Source organism: Grammomys surdaster, unplaced genomic scaffold (genome assembly GCF_004785775.1).
Source record: "Grammomys surdaster isolate TR1022 unplaced genomic scaffold, NIH_TR_1.0 229, whole genome shotgun sequence".
NCBI classification, from domain to species: Eukaryota; Metazoa; Chordata; class Mammalia; order Rodentia; family Muridae; genus Grammomys; species Grammomys surdaster.
Window position 1 is genome coordinate 321,910 of NW_021604674.1, and position 15,442 is coordinate 337,351.

At 36.8% G+C, this 15,442-nt stretch overlaps 1 protein-coding gene across 2 annotated transcripts in view; it reads left to right on the forward strand.

Moving 5' to 3' along the window:
* The first annotated feature begins 393 nt into the window (after positions 1–393).
* Kif20b (kinesin family member 20B) overlaps positions 394–15,442 on the forward strand; it is a 51,266-nt gene continuing 36,217 nt past the window's right edge. For both annotated transcript variants that reach the window (XM_028773488.1, XM_028773489.1), the window contains exons 1-12: positions 394–540; positions 3,470–3,556; positions 3,636–3,752; positions 4,482–4,620; positions 6,500–6,684; positions 10,733–10,769; positions 11,220–11,444; positions 12,127–12,238; positions 13,469–13,540; positions 13,626–13,772; positions 14,041–14,203; positions 14,932–15,213. In XM_028773488.1, coding sequence (XP_028629321.1) covers positions 394–540; positions 3,470–3,556; positions 3,636–3,752; positions 4,482–4,620; positions 6,500–6,684; positions 10,733–10,769; positions 11,220–11,444; positions 12,127–12,238; positions 13,469–13,540; positions 13,626–13,772; positions 14,041–14,203; positions 14,932–15,213 — 1,713 coding nt within the window. The remainder of the gene's footprint in view (positions 541–3,469; positions 3,557–3,635; positions 3,753–4,481; positions 4,621–6,499; positions 6,685–10,732; positions 10,770–11,219; positions 11,445–12,126; positions 12,239–13,468; positions 13,541–13,625; positions 13,773–14,040; positions 14,204–14,931; positions 15,214–15,442) is intronic.

Here is a 15,442-nt window from a genome sequence, read left to right on the forward strand (position 1 = left end):
GGCCCTGACTATATGGATCAGGCTGTCTTCAAACTCGCAGATCTACCTGCTTTTGCCTTATGGGGTGGGTGGTCTGGAATCATGCTGTCCTATCTAGCCTATTTTTAATTTTTTTCTTTGAGACAAGATCTTTGGCCTAGATTGTCCTTGAATACCCTATGTAGCTTAGATGACCTGGAACTTGTGATTTTCCTGATCTACCTCCCTAGTGATGGGAGTATAGACCCATATCATTACACCCTGTTCATGCTTGGGATGGAACCCAGAGTTTCCTGCATGATAGTCTGTTAACTCAGTTACGTCTAAGTTCCCAGGAGTATGAACTTCAAACTGTGGTGGGTTATATGCTTATTTATTAAGGCTGCTTAAAGAGGTTGCTGTTCTTCTTGCAGAATGGAGTCTCATTCGAATCAAGATGGATTGCCTAGACCATCTTATGTTTTTAGTGCTGACCCAATTTCAAGGCCTTCAGAAATCAATTTTGATGGTATTAAGCTTGATCTCTCTCGTGAGTTTTCCTTAGTCGCTTCGAACCCTGGGGTAAGTACAGTGTAAGGAAAACACTTGGTTACTGTGCTCCAGGGAACATGTGTTTATTTCACAAACAGTTTCCATAAACTTTCTAGATTTAAAGCAGATTTGTGTGGTGGTGGTGGTGCTGCTGCTGATTCTCCTCTTCTACTTCCTCCTCCTCTTCCTTCTCCTCTTTTTTTTTCCTCCGAGACATGGTTTCTCTGTGTAGGCCTGGCTGTCCTAGAATTTGATCTGTAGACAAGGCTAGCCTTGAGCTCAGAGAGATCTGCCTGCCTCTGTCTCCTGAGTGATAGGCTCAAGGGCATATACCACCAACTGCCCATCTGTATTTTAACTTTTCAGTGGAGCCCTGGGGAAAAAGTAATAAATAACAATTCATTTTCAAAACAGTGGGCCAAAATAACTTAGCATGTATGTATCCTAACCTGGTAGTCATTTGAAAATACTTAAATAATAAAACATTTCCAGGTTTTAATTCTCTGCTGGTTAAGCTAATAGTAGACTATTCATTGATTTAACTGATTGTAATAATGATGATGTAGTTCTGGAAGTGAATATTGCACAGTTCTGGGACTGAACTGACAAAGTCTCCATTGTCATGCAAATGTTCCAAAAATATTTCTAATCCAGTAAAGAGCTGATAGGATCATAGGAAAGCAGGGTCACAGAAACCTTCAGCTGAAGATTCTCAACCTGTGCCACCAGCACATGTTTCTGATAGTAGGACTTTCAAAAATAAATATTGAAGTCAGATAGTGACCATATGTACTTCAAGGTTCTTTTTCATAGTCACTCAGTAGTTTTCTATGTAATTCATCTTTTACCTTTCTAAATGAGGTTTAAAATCAATTTGTCAGTTTTTCCATATAAGCTTTCTGGAAGAAAATGCTTAACTGAGAATGCAGTGACTCTATATATCAGTTTGGAAAACATTCATAACACGATTGAGTGTTCCAAACACAAAGCAAGCTGTGTCTTTATTAGGGTTGGTTCTTTAATTTCTCTTAGCAGTGTTTTGTAGCTTTCATTGTATAGGTCTTTTCTTCATCTATTCCTGTTTTAGAATTTTTTATATTCTTGTGAATGATGGTGTTTTTTAAAATATATCTCTTAATTGTTCACATGTAGATAGAACAGTAAGTGAATTTTCATATTAATTTGTATCCTGCTACATTGTTAAACTACTTTAATAGTTTAGTAACTCAGATTTTGAAGGTAGATGTTTATGTCTATGAGAAGACATTTTCATTCATAATTGGGTGTGTTTTCTTTTTCTGTCTTTTTTTCAGATTGCACCGAGTAGGAATATTTCTAGTGCAGTATTGAATAGAGTTGTTAAAAATTTTATTTCATTTTTGTCATGATTAATTATTTTTGTAAATGACCTTTATCAAGTCAATGAATTATGTGAATTAAGGTTTTTTTTTAAAAAACTTTCCTGTTTTTTATTTAAATGGATAAATTTATTTAAATAGAATCACCTTATTTTAATTAATTTAGAAATAGAATATCACACAGCTGGTTTAAAGAAGTCATTCAAACACTCACCTAATCCCAAGCTCTACATCCTTGTAAACTTATTCCAGTTAGGATAAAGTTTATTTTCATTTTTGAGTCAGGATCTCTTTTTGTAGCTCTCCCTCATCCCACCCTCCAGTCTCTGCATCCCTTGAGTCCTGGGATTTGTTGATTTTGAGAAGGAGATATATATATATATATATATATATATATATATATATATATATATATTTTATATGATCACTTAGTCTAGGTCTGGTCTGGAGCTTGTATATGGCTGAGAATGACTTTGAATTACTGAACCTCCTACTAAAATTGCATACCTCGTTCTCACAACTGTGTTCCCTCTCCCTTTCCCTCATCTATGGAGGTTAAAAGCTTTTCATATTTATCTTTTTTTTTTTTAAAGAAATCTGAATTATCTTGATAAAAGTCATGGCCTGTATATGTTAGGCTATCACTTTACTACTGAACTATATCTCTAAGATCTTTTAAGTTCCCCAGACTGGCCTTGAACTTGTGTATATCTTACAGACTTCCATTTTTTATCTTCCTGTTTCAGAATATCTGGAATTATAGGTGTGTGATAGCATACCTGGAACACTCAGATTTGATTTTGATTTGTTTGTTTTGTATGATTTATTACATATATGTTTTGCCTGTATATATTACAGATGGTAGTGAGTTATCTGGTGTTGATGCTGGAATTGATCTCAGATCCTCTAAAAGAACACTATACACTCTTAATCCTTAAACTATCTCTCTAGTCCTCCCCCATTTTTCATCCTTTTTTGGGGGTTGGGGGGGTGGGTATGTAGTCCTAGCTGTCCTGGAACTCACTCTGTAGTCCAGACTGGCTTCGAACTCAGAGATCTGCCTGCCTCTACTTCCTAAGTGCTGGGATTAAAGGTTCTCACCACCACTGCCCAGCCCGATTTTCTTTTTTTAAATGTATAAAGTAGTTAAACATGTAGGGGTGGCTGGGTATAATGGTGCAGGCCTGCAATCCCAGTACCTGAGAATCACAATTTAGTAGCTGGTTCATGGCTTGGTGGGAATAGCTGATGTTGCTATGCCTAACCATATGTGTTTGAGCCTTCAGACCCATTTAGGAGAAGGGAAGGCTTACTTTTGAAAGCTGTCCTCTAAAGTCCACATGCTAGCCAAGACACTCCTTCCCAACAAAACAAAAAATACCACCACCAACAAAAATAGTGACTCTTTGGCTAGCCTTAGTTATATAATCGCAAGACTTTGGTTGTAGAAACACTAAGAAACAAAGCCGATATAGGTTAGTGACTGAATACAGATTCTGTAGGTTATATAATCAGCTGTATGAAGACAGTTAATTTCTGAAAAGCTATGTTTTGTACTTTTCTTTTTTTAAATGGCATTTGGTTTTTGTTTTGTTTTGTAGGCAAACAGTTTGGGATCTAAAAATTACCTCCAAGTTTGTCTTCGAATAAGACCATTTACACAGTCAGAAAAAGAACATGAGGCTGAGGTTTGTGTTGAATTTGATTAGATTTTAATGTTTTGCTTTCATTCATAAATGCAGTTCTTATTGTGCACATGTTTTCTAGGGCTGTGTGCAAGTTCTGGATTCACAGACTGTTCTGCTGAAAGACCCTCAAAGCATCCTTGGCCTTTTAAGTGAGAAGAGCTCTGGACAGGTGGCACAGAAATTTAGTTTTTCTAGGGTAAGGAAGTACTCTGGGAAACTGAGGAAGGTTTTGTGTGTGAGGGAGCTATGTAGTAGACTGAGGGAGGGCCTTGCACATGTAAAGCACATACTCTTTCCCTACAGCACCCCCCAGCACCCCCTCCTTGCTCTGTTTCCTTTTTCCTTTTTTTTTTTTCTATGGAGTGAGATTTGACTTAGACTCAGTTGTTGTATAATTGTGCAGTGAAGTTTATGCTTTGTGGTCATAAAACTTCAGTCTTTTGTGCTGATTTTTTTCCCCTAAAACTAAGACTAAAGTCTGCACATTTATAATTTGAAGTGTGTATTGTATTGATCATAAATTATTTTATTGACCTTTTTATTCTAATTAATTTTTTTCAATCTTTGAAAAATTGATCAGCTGGGTGTGTGAGATTTCTATCTTAGAGTTGCTTTATAGTTAAACTTTATTGTGTGTGCATGGTGTGAGAACCTTGCAGGATTCTTCGTTCTCCTTCTACCTTGTGGTTCTCAGGGATTTAACTCAGGTTGTTAGGCTTGCTGGCAGGCACCTTAACCCACTGAATCTTCTTGCCAGCCTTGAAGTTTCTATCCTAAACATTTGTTGGATAGCAGTTAAATACCTGTCAGTGTACTTTTGCAGTAGATATATGATGCCTGTTTTAAATAAATATTTCAGAACAAATGTTTAATAGTTTTGGAACGTGAATTTTCTTAAAAGCTATATCCTAAAATGGTCTCATAGGTTTTTGGACCTGAAACTTCACAGAAAGAGTTCTTTCTGGGTTGCATTATGGAGCCAGTAAAGGACCTCTTAAAAGGACACAGTCGATTGATCTTCACATATGGGCTGACTAATTCTGGAAAAACATATACATTTCAAGGTAAATATTATTTATTTTGACTAGAAAAGAAAAAGAACCATTAATTCAGTATTTTTCCCAATTATGTAGTAATATTTCCATCATACAGTCCATATATTTTAATTTTACTATTTTACTATATATAATCACATTTCTTTTCCCCAACTCCTTTTATATCTGCTCTGTTCTCCAATTCATGACCTTATTTTCTTTAATTATTATTGTTATATATATGTATATATGTGTGTGTGTGTGTGTGTGTATGTGGGTCTTAAAGTTTCTATTACTGTAAAGAGAAACCATGACCACAGCACTCTTTTTTTAAAAAAAAATTATTTATTTATGTATATGAGTACATCATTGCTATCTCCAGAAGAGGGCATCAGATCCCTTTACAGATGATTGTGAGCCACCATGTAGTTGCTGGGAATTGAACTCAGGACCTTTGTTAGAGGAGTCAGTGCTCTTAACCACTGAGCCATCTCTCCAGCCCGACCACAGCACTCTTATGAAGGAAAATATTTAATTGGGTTGACTTCCAGTTCAGAGGTTTAGTCCGTTATCTTCATGGTGGGAATCATGGCAGTGTGCAAGCAGACATGATGCTGAAGAAGGAGCTTGGAGTTCTCACAGTCAGTTCAGCAGACAGAAAGAGAACTGTCTTGAGATGCTGAGACCTCAAAGTTTACCCTTACAGTGGCACAGTTCCTCCAGCAAGGTCATATCTTGTAATGGTGCTACTCCCTATGGGCCAAGCATTTAAACACATGAGTCTGTGGGCTATTCCTATTCAGACCACCACAATATATGAATAAATATATAAACATAACCTATTGAGTGTTAAATATTGTTTATATGTATTTGTTTTTAAGACCTATAAACACATTAATGTAAAAAGTATTGGAGCTGGAGGTATTGGTGCACTCCTTTATTTCCAGCACGTAGGAGGCAGAACAGGTTGCTCTTTGAGTTCCAGGACAGCCTGGTCTATGTAATGTGTTCCAGGCTAGCCAGAGCTAAATAATAGGACCTTATCTCAGAGAACAAAATGAAAGTGTTGGTTTCATTTTGCCATTTTTTTGTATATATGTCACTATATGTTGTTTTCTCTTACTCTACTTTATTAATTCACCCCCATGCCTTCCTCTTCTTGTCTCCTTCCTTCTTTCAATGGCCTTTCTACTTGTGTGGTATATATCATAGATATGCGTATGTTCATAGGTACATATATTCTAGCCCTCTGGTTTTGCCTTCTCTTCCGTTCTCTTCTCTTTTTTACTTCAGTGATATTCTCTTTCTAGATCTGCATAGGAGAAGACATACACACACTTGGTTTCTACATTTGGCTTGTTTCCCTGAACACTGATGTCCATCTTGTTGTTGGACAAACACTTTACACTTATTCCACCTCCCCCGCTGTGTTTTATCATTTTCTTCTCCTAGCTCTTTAACCTGGTTATACAGAGACAACTTCTAACCAGCCATCTTCTCTGGATGTCCTTTTAATTTTTAAAAGCATGTCACATATATGCTGCTGATGGTATTTAATTCAAATATATGTATAAAATTATACATATAATAGAAAGTAAAATAATGTTAATATGCTTTAGAGAATGGAATAAATGAGAGGAATGGAATAAATGAGGGGCACGGAATCAATGAGAAACTTGGTATTTTCATTTTGTAATTATGGGCGATAGGAAATTAGATTAGGCTAGATCTGAATATGATTTCTGGGTATCGAATCAAAATATGTTGACAGTACAGTAAAGACTAAAATGATAGAAAACTGAGTAACTCCTTAAGTTCTTACATTTTTCCTTTTTACTCTTGCTTATTAGGTTGTGTGAAAGGAGTGTTGTTAATCCAGAAAAGTTGCCTTTGTCTTATTCTTTCATAGGCACAGAAGAAAATATTGGCATTCTGCCTAGAACACTGAATGTATTGTTTGATAGTCTTCAGGAAAGACTGTATACGAAGATGAGCTTCAAACCACACAGATGCAGAGAATATTTACAGTTATCGTCTGATCAAGAGAAAGAGGAAAGTGCTCACAAAAATACATTGCTGCGACAAATTAAAGAGGTACACCAGTATTTTAATAGTACAAAAAATATCAAACTCAGGAAATTTTTTTTATAAACTTTCAGGATATTTTTAGCTTGTATTATAATCTGGTTTTGGTCATAGTGATTTTTGGTTTTGAAAAAATATGTAAGGCAGCACATGGCAATACTAAGTAGAAATGCAAATGATACTGGTCTTTTTTGTTATAGAATTAGTATTATTCTTTGAAAATATGAAATATTAATTTGAAAATAATACAAAGAAAATTTAAAGAAAAGAATGTATGAAATGAAAGGTGATTTTTGTGACAGGCTCCCTAGTTAGCTTAGCTGACCTCAACTTTGCAGTCTTGCCTCTGCGCCCTAGGTGCTCGACTTCCTGGGTGCACCACACTTATGCCTCACACAGAGAGCTTTGTCTCTAAATGGATACACACATATGTAGTACCTTCACATTTTATTTTTCTGATATGGTTATTTGAGCTATATTCTCACTCCCCCTTTGTGTATACAGAATACAGTTTTCTTTTAAACAGAAGCGAAATACTATTCTTTTAAAAATAACCTAGTTTCTCAATAACCTGACTTAAATCTGTTAGTACTCTATACTATTACTTAGTACTCTGTACTATTACTTAGTACTCTGTACTATTACTATTACTTAGTACTCTGTACTATTACTTAGTACTCTGTATTATTACTATTACTTTGTACTCTGTACTATTACTTAGTACTTTGTACTATTACTATTACTTAGTACTCTGTATTATTACACTGTACTATTATTAATCGTGTCTATTAGCAGTTAAGTTTGTGTGTTCAACTTCCTTTTAAAAAATTAGCTTAAAAACTAATTTCATATTGGTAAACTTTCTATAGTCAGTGCTTCAGTGAGTAGAAGTTCTATTTCAAATATATTTCCTGTTACTTTCTAAACTGAGTTCAAAAGTGAGCAGTTTCTCTTCCTTTTATGGACACAATCTCACTATATAGCATGGCTTGCCCTCGACTCTTAGTCGAGCCTGCCTTAAACCTTGGTGCTGGAATTACAAACATGAGCCCAACAGTTGTCCCTGAGAGTGATTTAATAGTCTGTAGGTAGATGCCTAAACAATGGTCTCAGTTCAGCCTTTGTTTATGTTTCTCATAAATGAGGTAATTAGTGCATCTGAGAATTTTTTCCTGTGAAATGGCAGGTGTTTGTTGCCATTTGATGTTTTTTTTTATTTTTAAAGAACTCATTTGTTAAAATAAATCATAAAGGCTAGAGAAGTAGTGTAGTGGTAGCTATCGTAGCATGTATGAGACACTCAGTTTACTTAAGTAAAACATGCAAAAAAGTTAAATGTGTTAGTAATGGCTTGTAACTTTTCCAGACTGTCATTGGCTTCTCTTTTGTATATTTTGCTTTTCTCTAAATATGTACACAACACACACGCGCGCGTGCGTGCACACACACACACACACACACAGTTTTTTTTTATGTGTTTGATGTGAATGTGACAATGCTAGTGCACATGTGCCAAGGTACAAATGAGGTCAGAGGACGATATAGGAAAGTTGGTCCTTTCCTTCTGCTGTTGGTTCTGGGGATCAAAATCACATCAGGTTTATGTAGCAAGTGCTTTATCTACTGAGCCATCTCCCTAGCCTTTATTTGTTTATTTGTTTTTTTTTTCAGTATTTATTTAGTATGTAACTTTTTGTTAATGTACTATGATCTAACAATGTTTCAAATGTTTAGGGGATATGGTCTTACCTTTATGTAGAGAGACTGTTATAGTTGTTATAATTGAATACTGGGTAGTTTATAGTTAGCCCATAGTTCTGCAGCCAGGAATTTTTAAAGTTAACTGTGTGTGTGTGTCTGTATGTCTGTATGTCTGTCTGTGTGTGTCTATATTTGGTTCTGTCAAGATTGTAGGAAACCTTAGATAAGTCTGTTTCCTCTACCGTTTGGGCCATGGGGATCTCACTTAGGTCTTCAGGCTTGGCAGCCAGTGCCTGGACACTCTTAGCCATTTCACTGATTCTGGATCCAGGGTGTTATGAAAAATTTCAGCTAGTGAGGGCCTTTTTGTTGGTGAGGTCTTAGCACAGAGTCTCAAGGTGATATAGGGCATCACATGCCAGGTAAAGAGCCAAACAGATTTTTATAGGTCACCAATTCTGAGATAAACCATTAATGCACTGACTAATAAATGGATTAATCTAGGAGATCTTACAATTTAATCACCCCCCCCCACACACACACCCCCCTCAAAATTGAAACAGGGAAGCCGGGGAGTGGTGGCGCACACCTTTAATCCCAGCTCTTGGGAGGCAGAGGCAGGCGGATTTCTGGTCTACAGAGTGAGTTCCAGAACAGCCAGAGCTACACAGAGAAACCCTGTCTCGGGGGAAAAAAAAAATTTGAAACAGGGTTCTCTCACTGCAGATCTGACTTAGAACTTGCTATGTAGACTAGGCTTGCTTTGAACTCACAAAGATCTTCCTCTAATTGCCAGTGTTGAATTTAAAGGAGGGAACCACTATGCCTAGCCTGTCACCTCTTAATAATTCACAGTGGAGATTATTTTTCGATGTAAAGTTTAGTGGGGACATTCAAACCATAATAGACTGACAAATAGAAAAATGAATACATAGTACGCTGTGGAGGGGTGCTACACTATGCTATGGAGGGTGGTTACTGTTTTATGGAAGATAGTACCTTGTTAGTTTCGAAGTTAGTTTCTTAAAGTGAGTTTATCTTCTGTCTTTCTGGATTTTAAGTTTTCAGATATTTTTACTGTTAAAGATTAAAAAGCTATTAATTTGTTTTAATTAGAACTTTCAAAATAGTAATGGTTTTCCTCTGTGAGACTGTAGGAGTAGACACCGGGTCCCTGTAGTTATAAATTCCTCCAGATCCTGAGGCAGGTGGATTTCTTAAGTTCAGATTTTTAGTGCTAGCCTGGAAAACATAGTGAGATCCTCTTTTACTTCTATATTTTAAAAGACTTCTATTTATTTTATTTTATGTATGAGCATTTGCTTTTATATGTGTGTGTGTGTGTGTGTGTGTGTATATGTATGTATGTATGTATGTAACATGTACATTCCTGGTGCCTACAGAGGCCAGAAGAAGGCTTTAGGTCTCTTAGAACTGGAGTTAGAGCCATCATAGTGATGGGAACCAAACTTAAGTCCTGTGTCACAGAAGCCAATGCCTTTAACAAGTGAGCCTTTTGTTCACTTGTGACACCCCATCCCAGATTCTATTTGAAACTCCCAACTGGTCAAAGGACAGAGAGTAAGTGTCAGTGTAATGCTTAGCTACAGTCGTAACATCTGTATCACACCTTCCTCTCCAAAGGGCACGACCTATTTAGGAAGAGGGACCAGAAAGATTGTAAGCACCAAAGTTTGGAGAGGACCAGAAATAATATCTTCTGCATATGACAGGACCTCTGTACTGATCAATTCACACCAGTGTGGATGCCTGGATAAGATTAAGCCAGTCAAGACATTAGCACGAGTGGGAAAGGGGGTTCGTGAGCCCCCACCAGCTGTGGAGTTGTGGACAATTGATGTCTTCTGGGGGGAAGGAAAGCCAGTATTCATTAAGAGTGGAGTCAATAAAAAGTCAGCCATGCTTAAGTTAATAGCTCCACATCCAAAGGTATATGGCTAGCACAAATTGGAGTTGAGAGAAATAAAACTAAATTTAAGGGGCTCTTTGTTAGTATTCGTTCAGTATTAACATAGCTCTAGGTTAATGCCTTAGCACTGCACAAAACTAGGCACGTTGCATATACCTGTAGTCCTGGCAACTAAGAGGTAGAGGCTGGCAGATGAGAATTTTAAGGGCATCCTCTGGTACATTAGCAAGTTCGAAGCCATCCTAGGCTTCACAAGAACCCGCCTCAAAAAACCAAACCTAACCCAACCCAACCCCACCCAATCCAACACCAACAGTATTTGAAAGGTTATGAATTTGTTCATCGCTTAATTGGATAGGTGATTAAGATAGTAGTTATTTTACTTTTAACAAAAAGTGTTTTTAAACTTTACTCTTTCTTTTTTAGGTTACCATACATAATGACAGTTATGACATTCTTTGTGGTAAGGATTATTTTCTCACTTAGGTTCATTTGCTTGTCTTGAAATATATTTGAAAGGTTTTATTTTCAGAATCACTCTCAGTGTTGATTTTTTTGATCACATAGTACCTACAGTACCTACAAAATGTTTCAAAGCTATATGAACTGTTAAGTTTCACTTGTACTCAGTATCATGAATGTATTTTCTCTGACTTTAATATTTAATTAGAGAATTGCTCTTATTTTTCTTGGTCATTTACATTAATTTGTATTTGATTCCTTCTTACTTCAAAGCAAGTAAGATTAAAAGAAACTAAGCTTTTATTTTCACAAATATTTGTTCCTTTGTTCCCTAAAATGTTTCTTCCATGTAGATGGTAAAGAGATTGAGGATTTTAGGGGTTATGATCTATATATTATTTCTGTGTCATATTTAGTCAGGGTCTTAATTTTATGCCTTTTGTTGTTATAGGACGCTTAACAAACTCTTTGACTATCCCAGAATTTGAAGAATCCATGAACAGTTGTGACCAGTCTAGTCTGAATGTGGATAATATAAAATATTCTGTATGGGTTTCTTTTTTTGAAATTTACAATGAAAGTATTTATGATTTGTTTGTTCCTGTGTCCTCTAAGTTACAAAAGAGAAAAATGCTACGCCTTTCCCAAGATGTAAAGGGCTATTCTTTTATAAAAGGTATGTTAGCGACCATTTTAATTTTATTGTCCCAAAGTTTACTGTTAGATTTTGTGATGGGCATAGGCAATAAACAGGGAGGGTGTTTTTTTTTTTTTTCTTGGTTTTTCGAGACAGGGTTTCTCTGTGTAGCCCTGGCTGTCCTGGAACTCACTCTGTAGACCAGGCTGGCCTTGAACTCAGAAATCCGCCTGCCTCTGCCTCCTAGTCCAAGTGCTAGGACTAAAGGTGTGCGCCACCACTGCCCAGCGGGTTGTTTTTTTTTTTTTTTAAATTTTTTTTTTTTATCCATCATTAACATAAAATGAGTTTGTGCTTTGGGAAGTATATTTTGTTATGTTTATTATAATTGAGTAGAAGAGGGCCTAGCATGATTGATTTGCTTGAATGTTAATTATATTCTTGGTGATAAAATGCAGGATGTTCTTTTCAGTATTTTACTTTGTATTTGGAACTGTTAAATGTTACGTCCTCCATGTGTGTTTGTAACTTAAATACTAAGTGTCTTTATAGCCTATCTTTACAGGTCTTGTGGAATAAGGAGTAGTTTTAGTGGATGCTCTAGGATGTGTGACCAGAAGAAAGATTTTATGTGGTGCTAGGAAAATACTTTGCAAAGATTATACTGTAACACAAATGTCATTTTTTCTAAACTTGTGCCTATCTTCTGTATTTGTTAAAGATCTGCAATGGATCCAGGTATCTGACCCTAAAGAAGCATATAGACTCTTAAAACTAGGAGTGAAGCATCAGAGTGTTGCCTTCACCAAACTGAACAATGCTTCTAGTAGAAGGTAAGTCTTGAACCCTAGGTTACAATCCTGAGATAACCACAGTAGTCTGTGTAAATGTAAGAAGCTAATTTTAGATGGATGTGACCAGTAGGTTCCCTGAAATGTACTGTCAGTTTGTAGGGCTGAAAACCACCTGTAGGTAATAGTACTAGTTGATTTGCCTGTATGTTAGGTTTTCCAATATGCAGAGTGTTTCTGAGGCACTTTTACTCTCTATGTCAGTGTCTTGGATCATTTTCCCAGTTGCTTAAAGTGGTAGCCTTTTCTCTGTGCCTTACCCTAATATGTACTATTTGGAAAATGATTCAGACCATGCTCTCAAGAGGTTAAGGAAGGATGTTTGTTATGAGTGGGGTTAGGAGGTAGAAGACAGAATAAGCTTTATCAGTGAGATGCATACATCTTTTCTCTTAAGGAGGAAATACCCTGTCTCTCTACACTAAGATGGACATAGGGTGATAATGTAATCTACAGCGGCGTGTATACAGGGCAGATTTATCCTTTGCTTTAGGTATATTTTCAAAGAATGTAGCTGTACATCCTAACATTTTCTCTAATAGTAGATCTCTGCAGGACATTGTTGTTTCCCCCATAGTCCTGGAGGTTGAGACTAGGGTCTCACATGCACTAGGCAGGCATTCTCCTGCTGACCTACATCTGACTCCAGCCATCGTTTCACTTTTTATTTTCAAAGAGTCCCATTCAGTAGCCCAGGCTGGCCTTAAACTTTAGATCTGTTTGATTTATCCTCATGAGCAGGTGCATATTGAATCTTTTTTTTTTTTTTTTTTTGGCTTGTTTTGTTTTGTTTTCGAGACAGGGTTTCTCTGTGTAGCCCTGGCTGTCCTGGAACTCACTCTGTGGACCAGGCTGGCCTCGAACTCAGAAATCTGTCTGCCTCTGCCTCCCAAGTGCTGGGATTAAAGGCGTGCACCACATATTGAATCTTATTACACATGATTTTATTAGTAATTACTAGAAATTAGAGTGCCAGGAAGGGAAGGTTTGAGGGGTTTGGGAAGTGATAACTTGATGCTAGATAGTTGGGCAGGTGTGAACGAGGGTGGAGTATGGGGTTGACATGTCTGGGAGCTAGTTGCAAAAATGTATCTGTGGCGGATGATAGATGAAACTAGTGTAAAGAAGTCCAGGTATAGATGCTTTCTCTCATAGAACATGGGCAATGAGTTGGAATGATAATAACGTGATCTCTGTGTTCCTCTTTTTTAGTCACAGCATATTCACTATTAGAATATTACAGATAGAAGATTCTGAAATACCTCGTGTAACACGAGTTAGTGAGTAAGTTGAACATTTTTAAAATTTTAATTCTTTTGAAACATTTTGAAAAATTTTGCAGTAACCTTTTTTGGGGGGGTTTATTTAGATTGTCTTTATGTGATCTTGCTGGTTCAGAACGAAGCATGAAGACACAAAACGAAGGTGAAAGGTTAAGAGAGGCTGGGAATATCAACACTTCTTTATTGACTCTGGGAAAGTGTATCAATGTTTTGAAGAACAGTGAAAAGTCAAAGTAAGTGTCGTTAGTGTAAATATCAAAATCTTTAAATTTTTAACTTTGCTTTCTTTAGAAAGTACTTTCTGAAAACCTGCTTCTTACACAACTCTTTGTAGTGATTACTTTGTTCCCATAGTGTGTTTGTGTGTTTGTGTGCGTGCACGCGTGCGTGCGTGCATGAATACCTATGTATGTACTAGGCAAGAGCTCTCATACTGAGGCATATTCATAACCCTACATGGAAATACATCTTAACTTGCTGTATTTTTAATATTTCCCATAGGTTTCAACAGCATGTACCTTTCCGAGAAAGTAAACTGACCCACTATTTCCAAAGTTTTTTCACTGGAAAAGGGAAAATATGTATGATCATCAATATTAGTCAGTGTTGTTCTGCCTATGATGAGACACTCAATGTCCTGAAGTTCTCAACCGTTGCACAGAAGGTGAGTGAGTGTATTTAGATTTGTGCTAACTGTATGAATATCTCATAGAGCGTTAACTGCTAGCCTTGGAAGAACAAATGTTTGGTTTTTGTTTTGTTTGCTTTGCCTTCAGTGCCTTCAGTGTGAAACTACAGCTGTGTGCCACCATACCTGGGTAATGGTTCTGTGAAATAAGGAATATTTTGTGTCTGTTACTCTAAGACTAGGAAGTATTTGAAAATAAAATTGTAATTGTTGAACTAACTAGAAAAACAAGAAGAACTCGAACTTTGTCCCTGAAAGGAGTAAAATGACATTTACTATTACATATTAGTGATAAACCAACTATAGATTCATGGTAACTATTGAGTGAGTTGTCCACTCTGCTACTCATCTGGCTTCTGAGTGATGGCTGTCTCTGCCAGAGACAAGGCAGACATTATAGAAAGACATGTCTTCCTACAGATTGCCCGCAAAGTAGACTTTTCTTACCATAAGGTTTATTTAGCGATGCTAATTCCTTTTTTAAATGTTTGTTTGCATAGCTTTAGTATTTAAAGTGTCGTTTGTCTTACTTTACAAAGTTGGGCTAGGTGGAGTGGCTCACACCTTTAACCCTAGCATTGGCGAGCAGAGGCAGATGAGTTCTAGGCAGGCTGATGCTGTCAAGTGAGAAACTGAAAAAATTACTTAAGTGAAAAAAGTTTTTCCCTTTTCTCTTGTAAAAGCCATGTTGGATGTTTTAACAGGTCTATGTTCCGGATCCTTGTTCTCAAGAGAAATCTTTTGGGTCTGTCAAATCTTTACAAGATGTATCACTAGACAGTAATTTGGATAATAAAATACTAAATGTAAAAAGAAAAACTGTTTCATGGGAAAATAGTCTAGAAGATGTGGCTGAAAATGAAGATTTGGTTGAGGACTTAGAAGAAAATGAAGAAACACAAAACATGGAAACTGAACTTACAGATGAAGATAGTGATAAGCAGTTAGAGGAATGCAGAGTCCTCACAGGTGACAAGAAGAACAAGGTGACAAGAAGAACTTTGCTTGGCTTATTTGTTTTGAAGTTAGGAATCAATCTTGATGCCCTCTCTTTTTGTGTGTGTAAGTGATCATGTGACTATGTGCCTGTAGAGGTCAGGAATAAGTGTGGTGTGTGTGTGCGCGTGCACGCGTGTGCGTGCGTGCGTGCGTGCGTGTGTGAGGGAGAGAGAGAGAGAGAGAGAGAGAGAGAGAGAGAGAGAGAGAGAGAGAGAG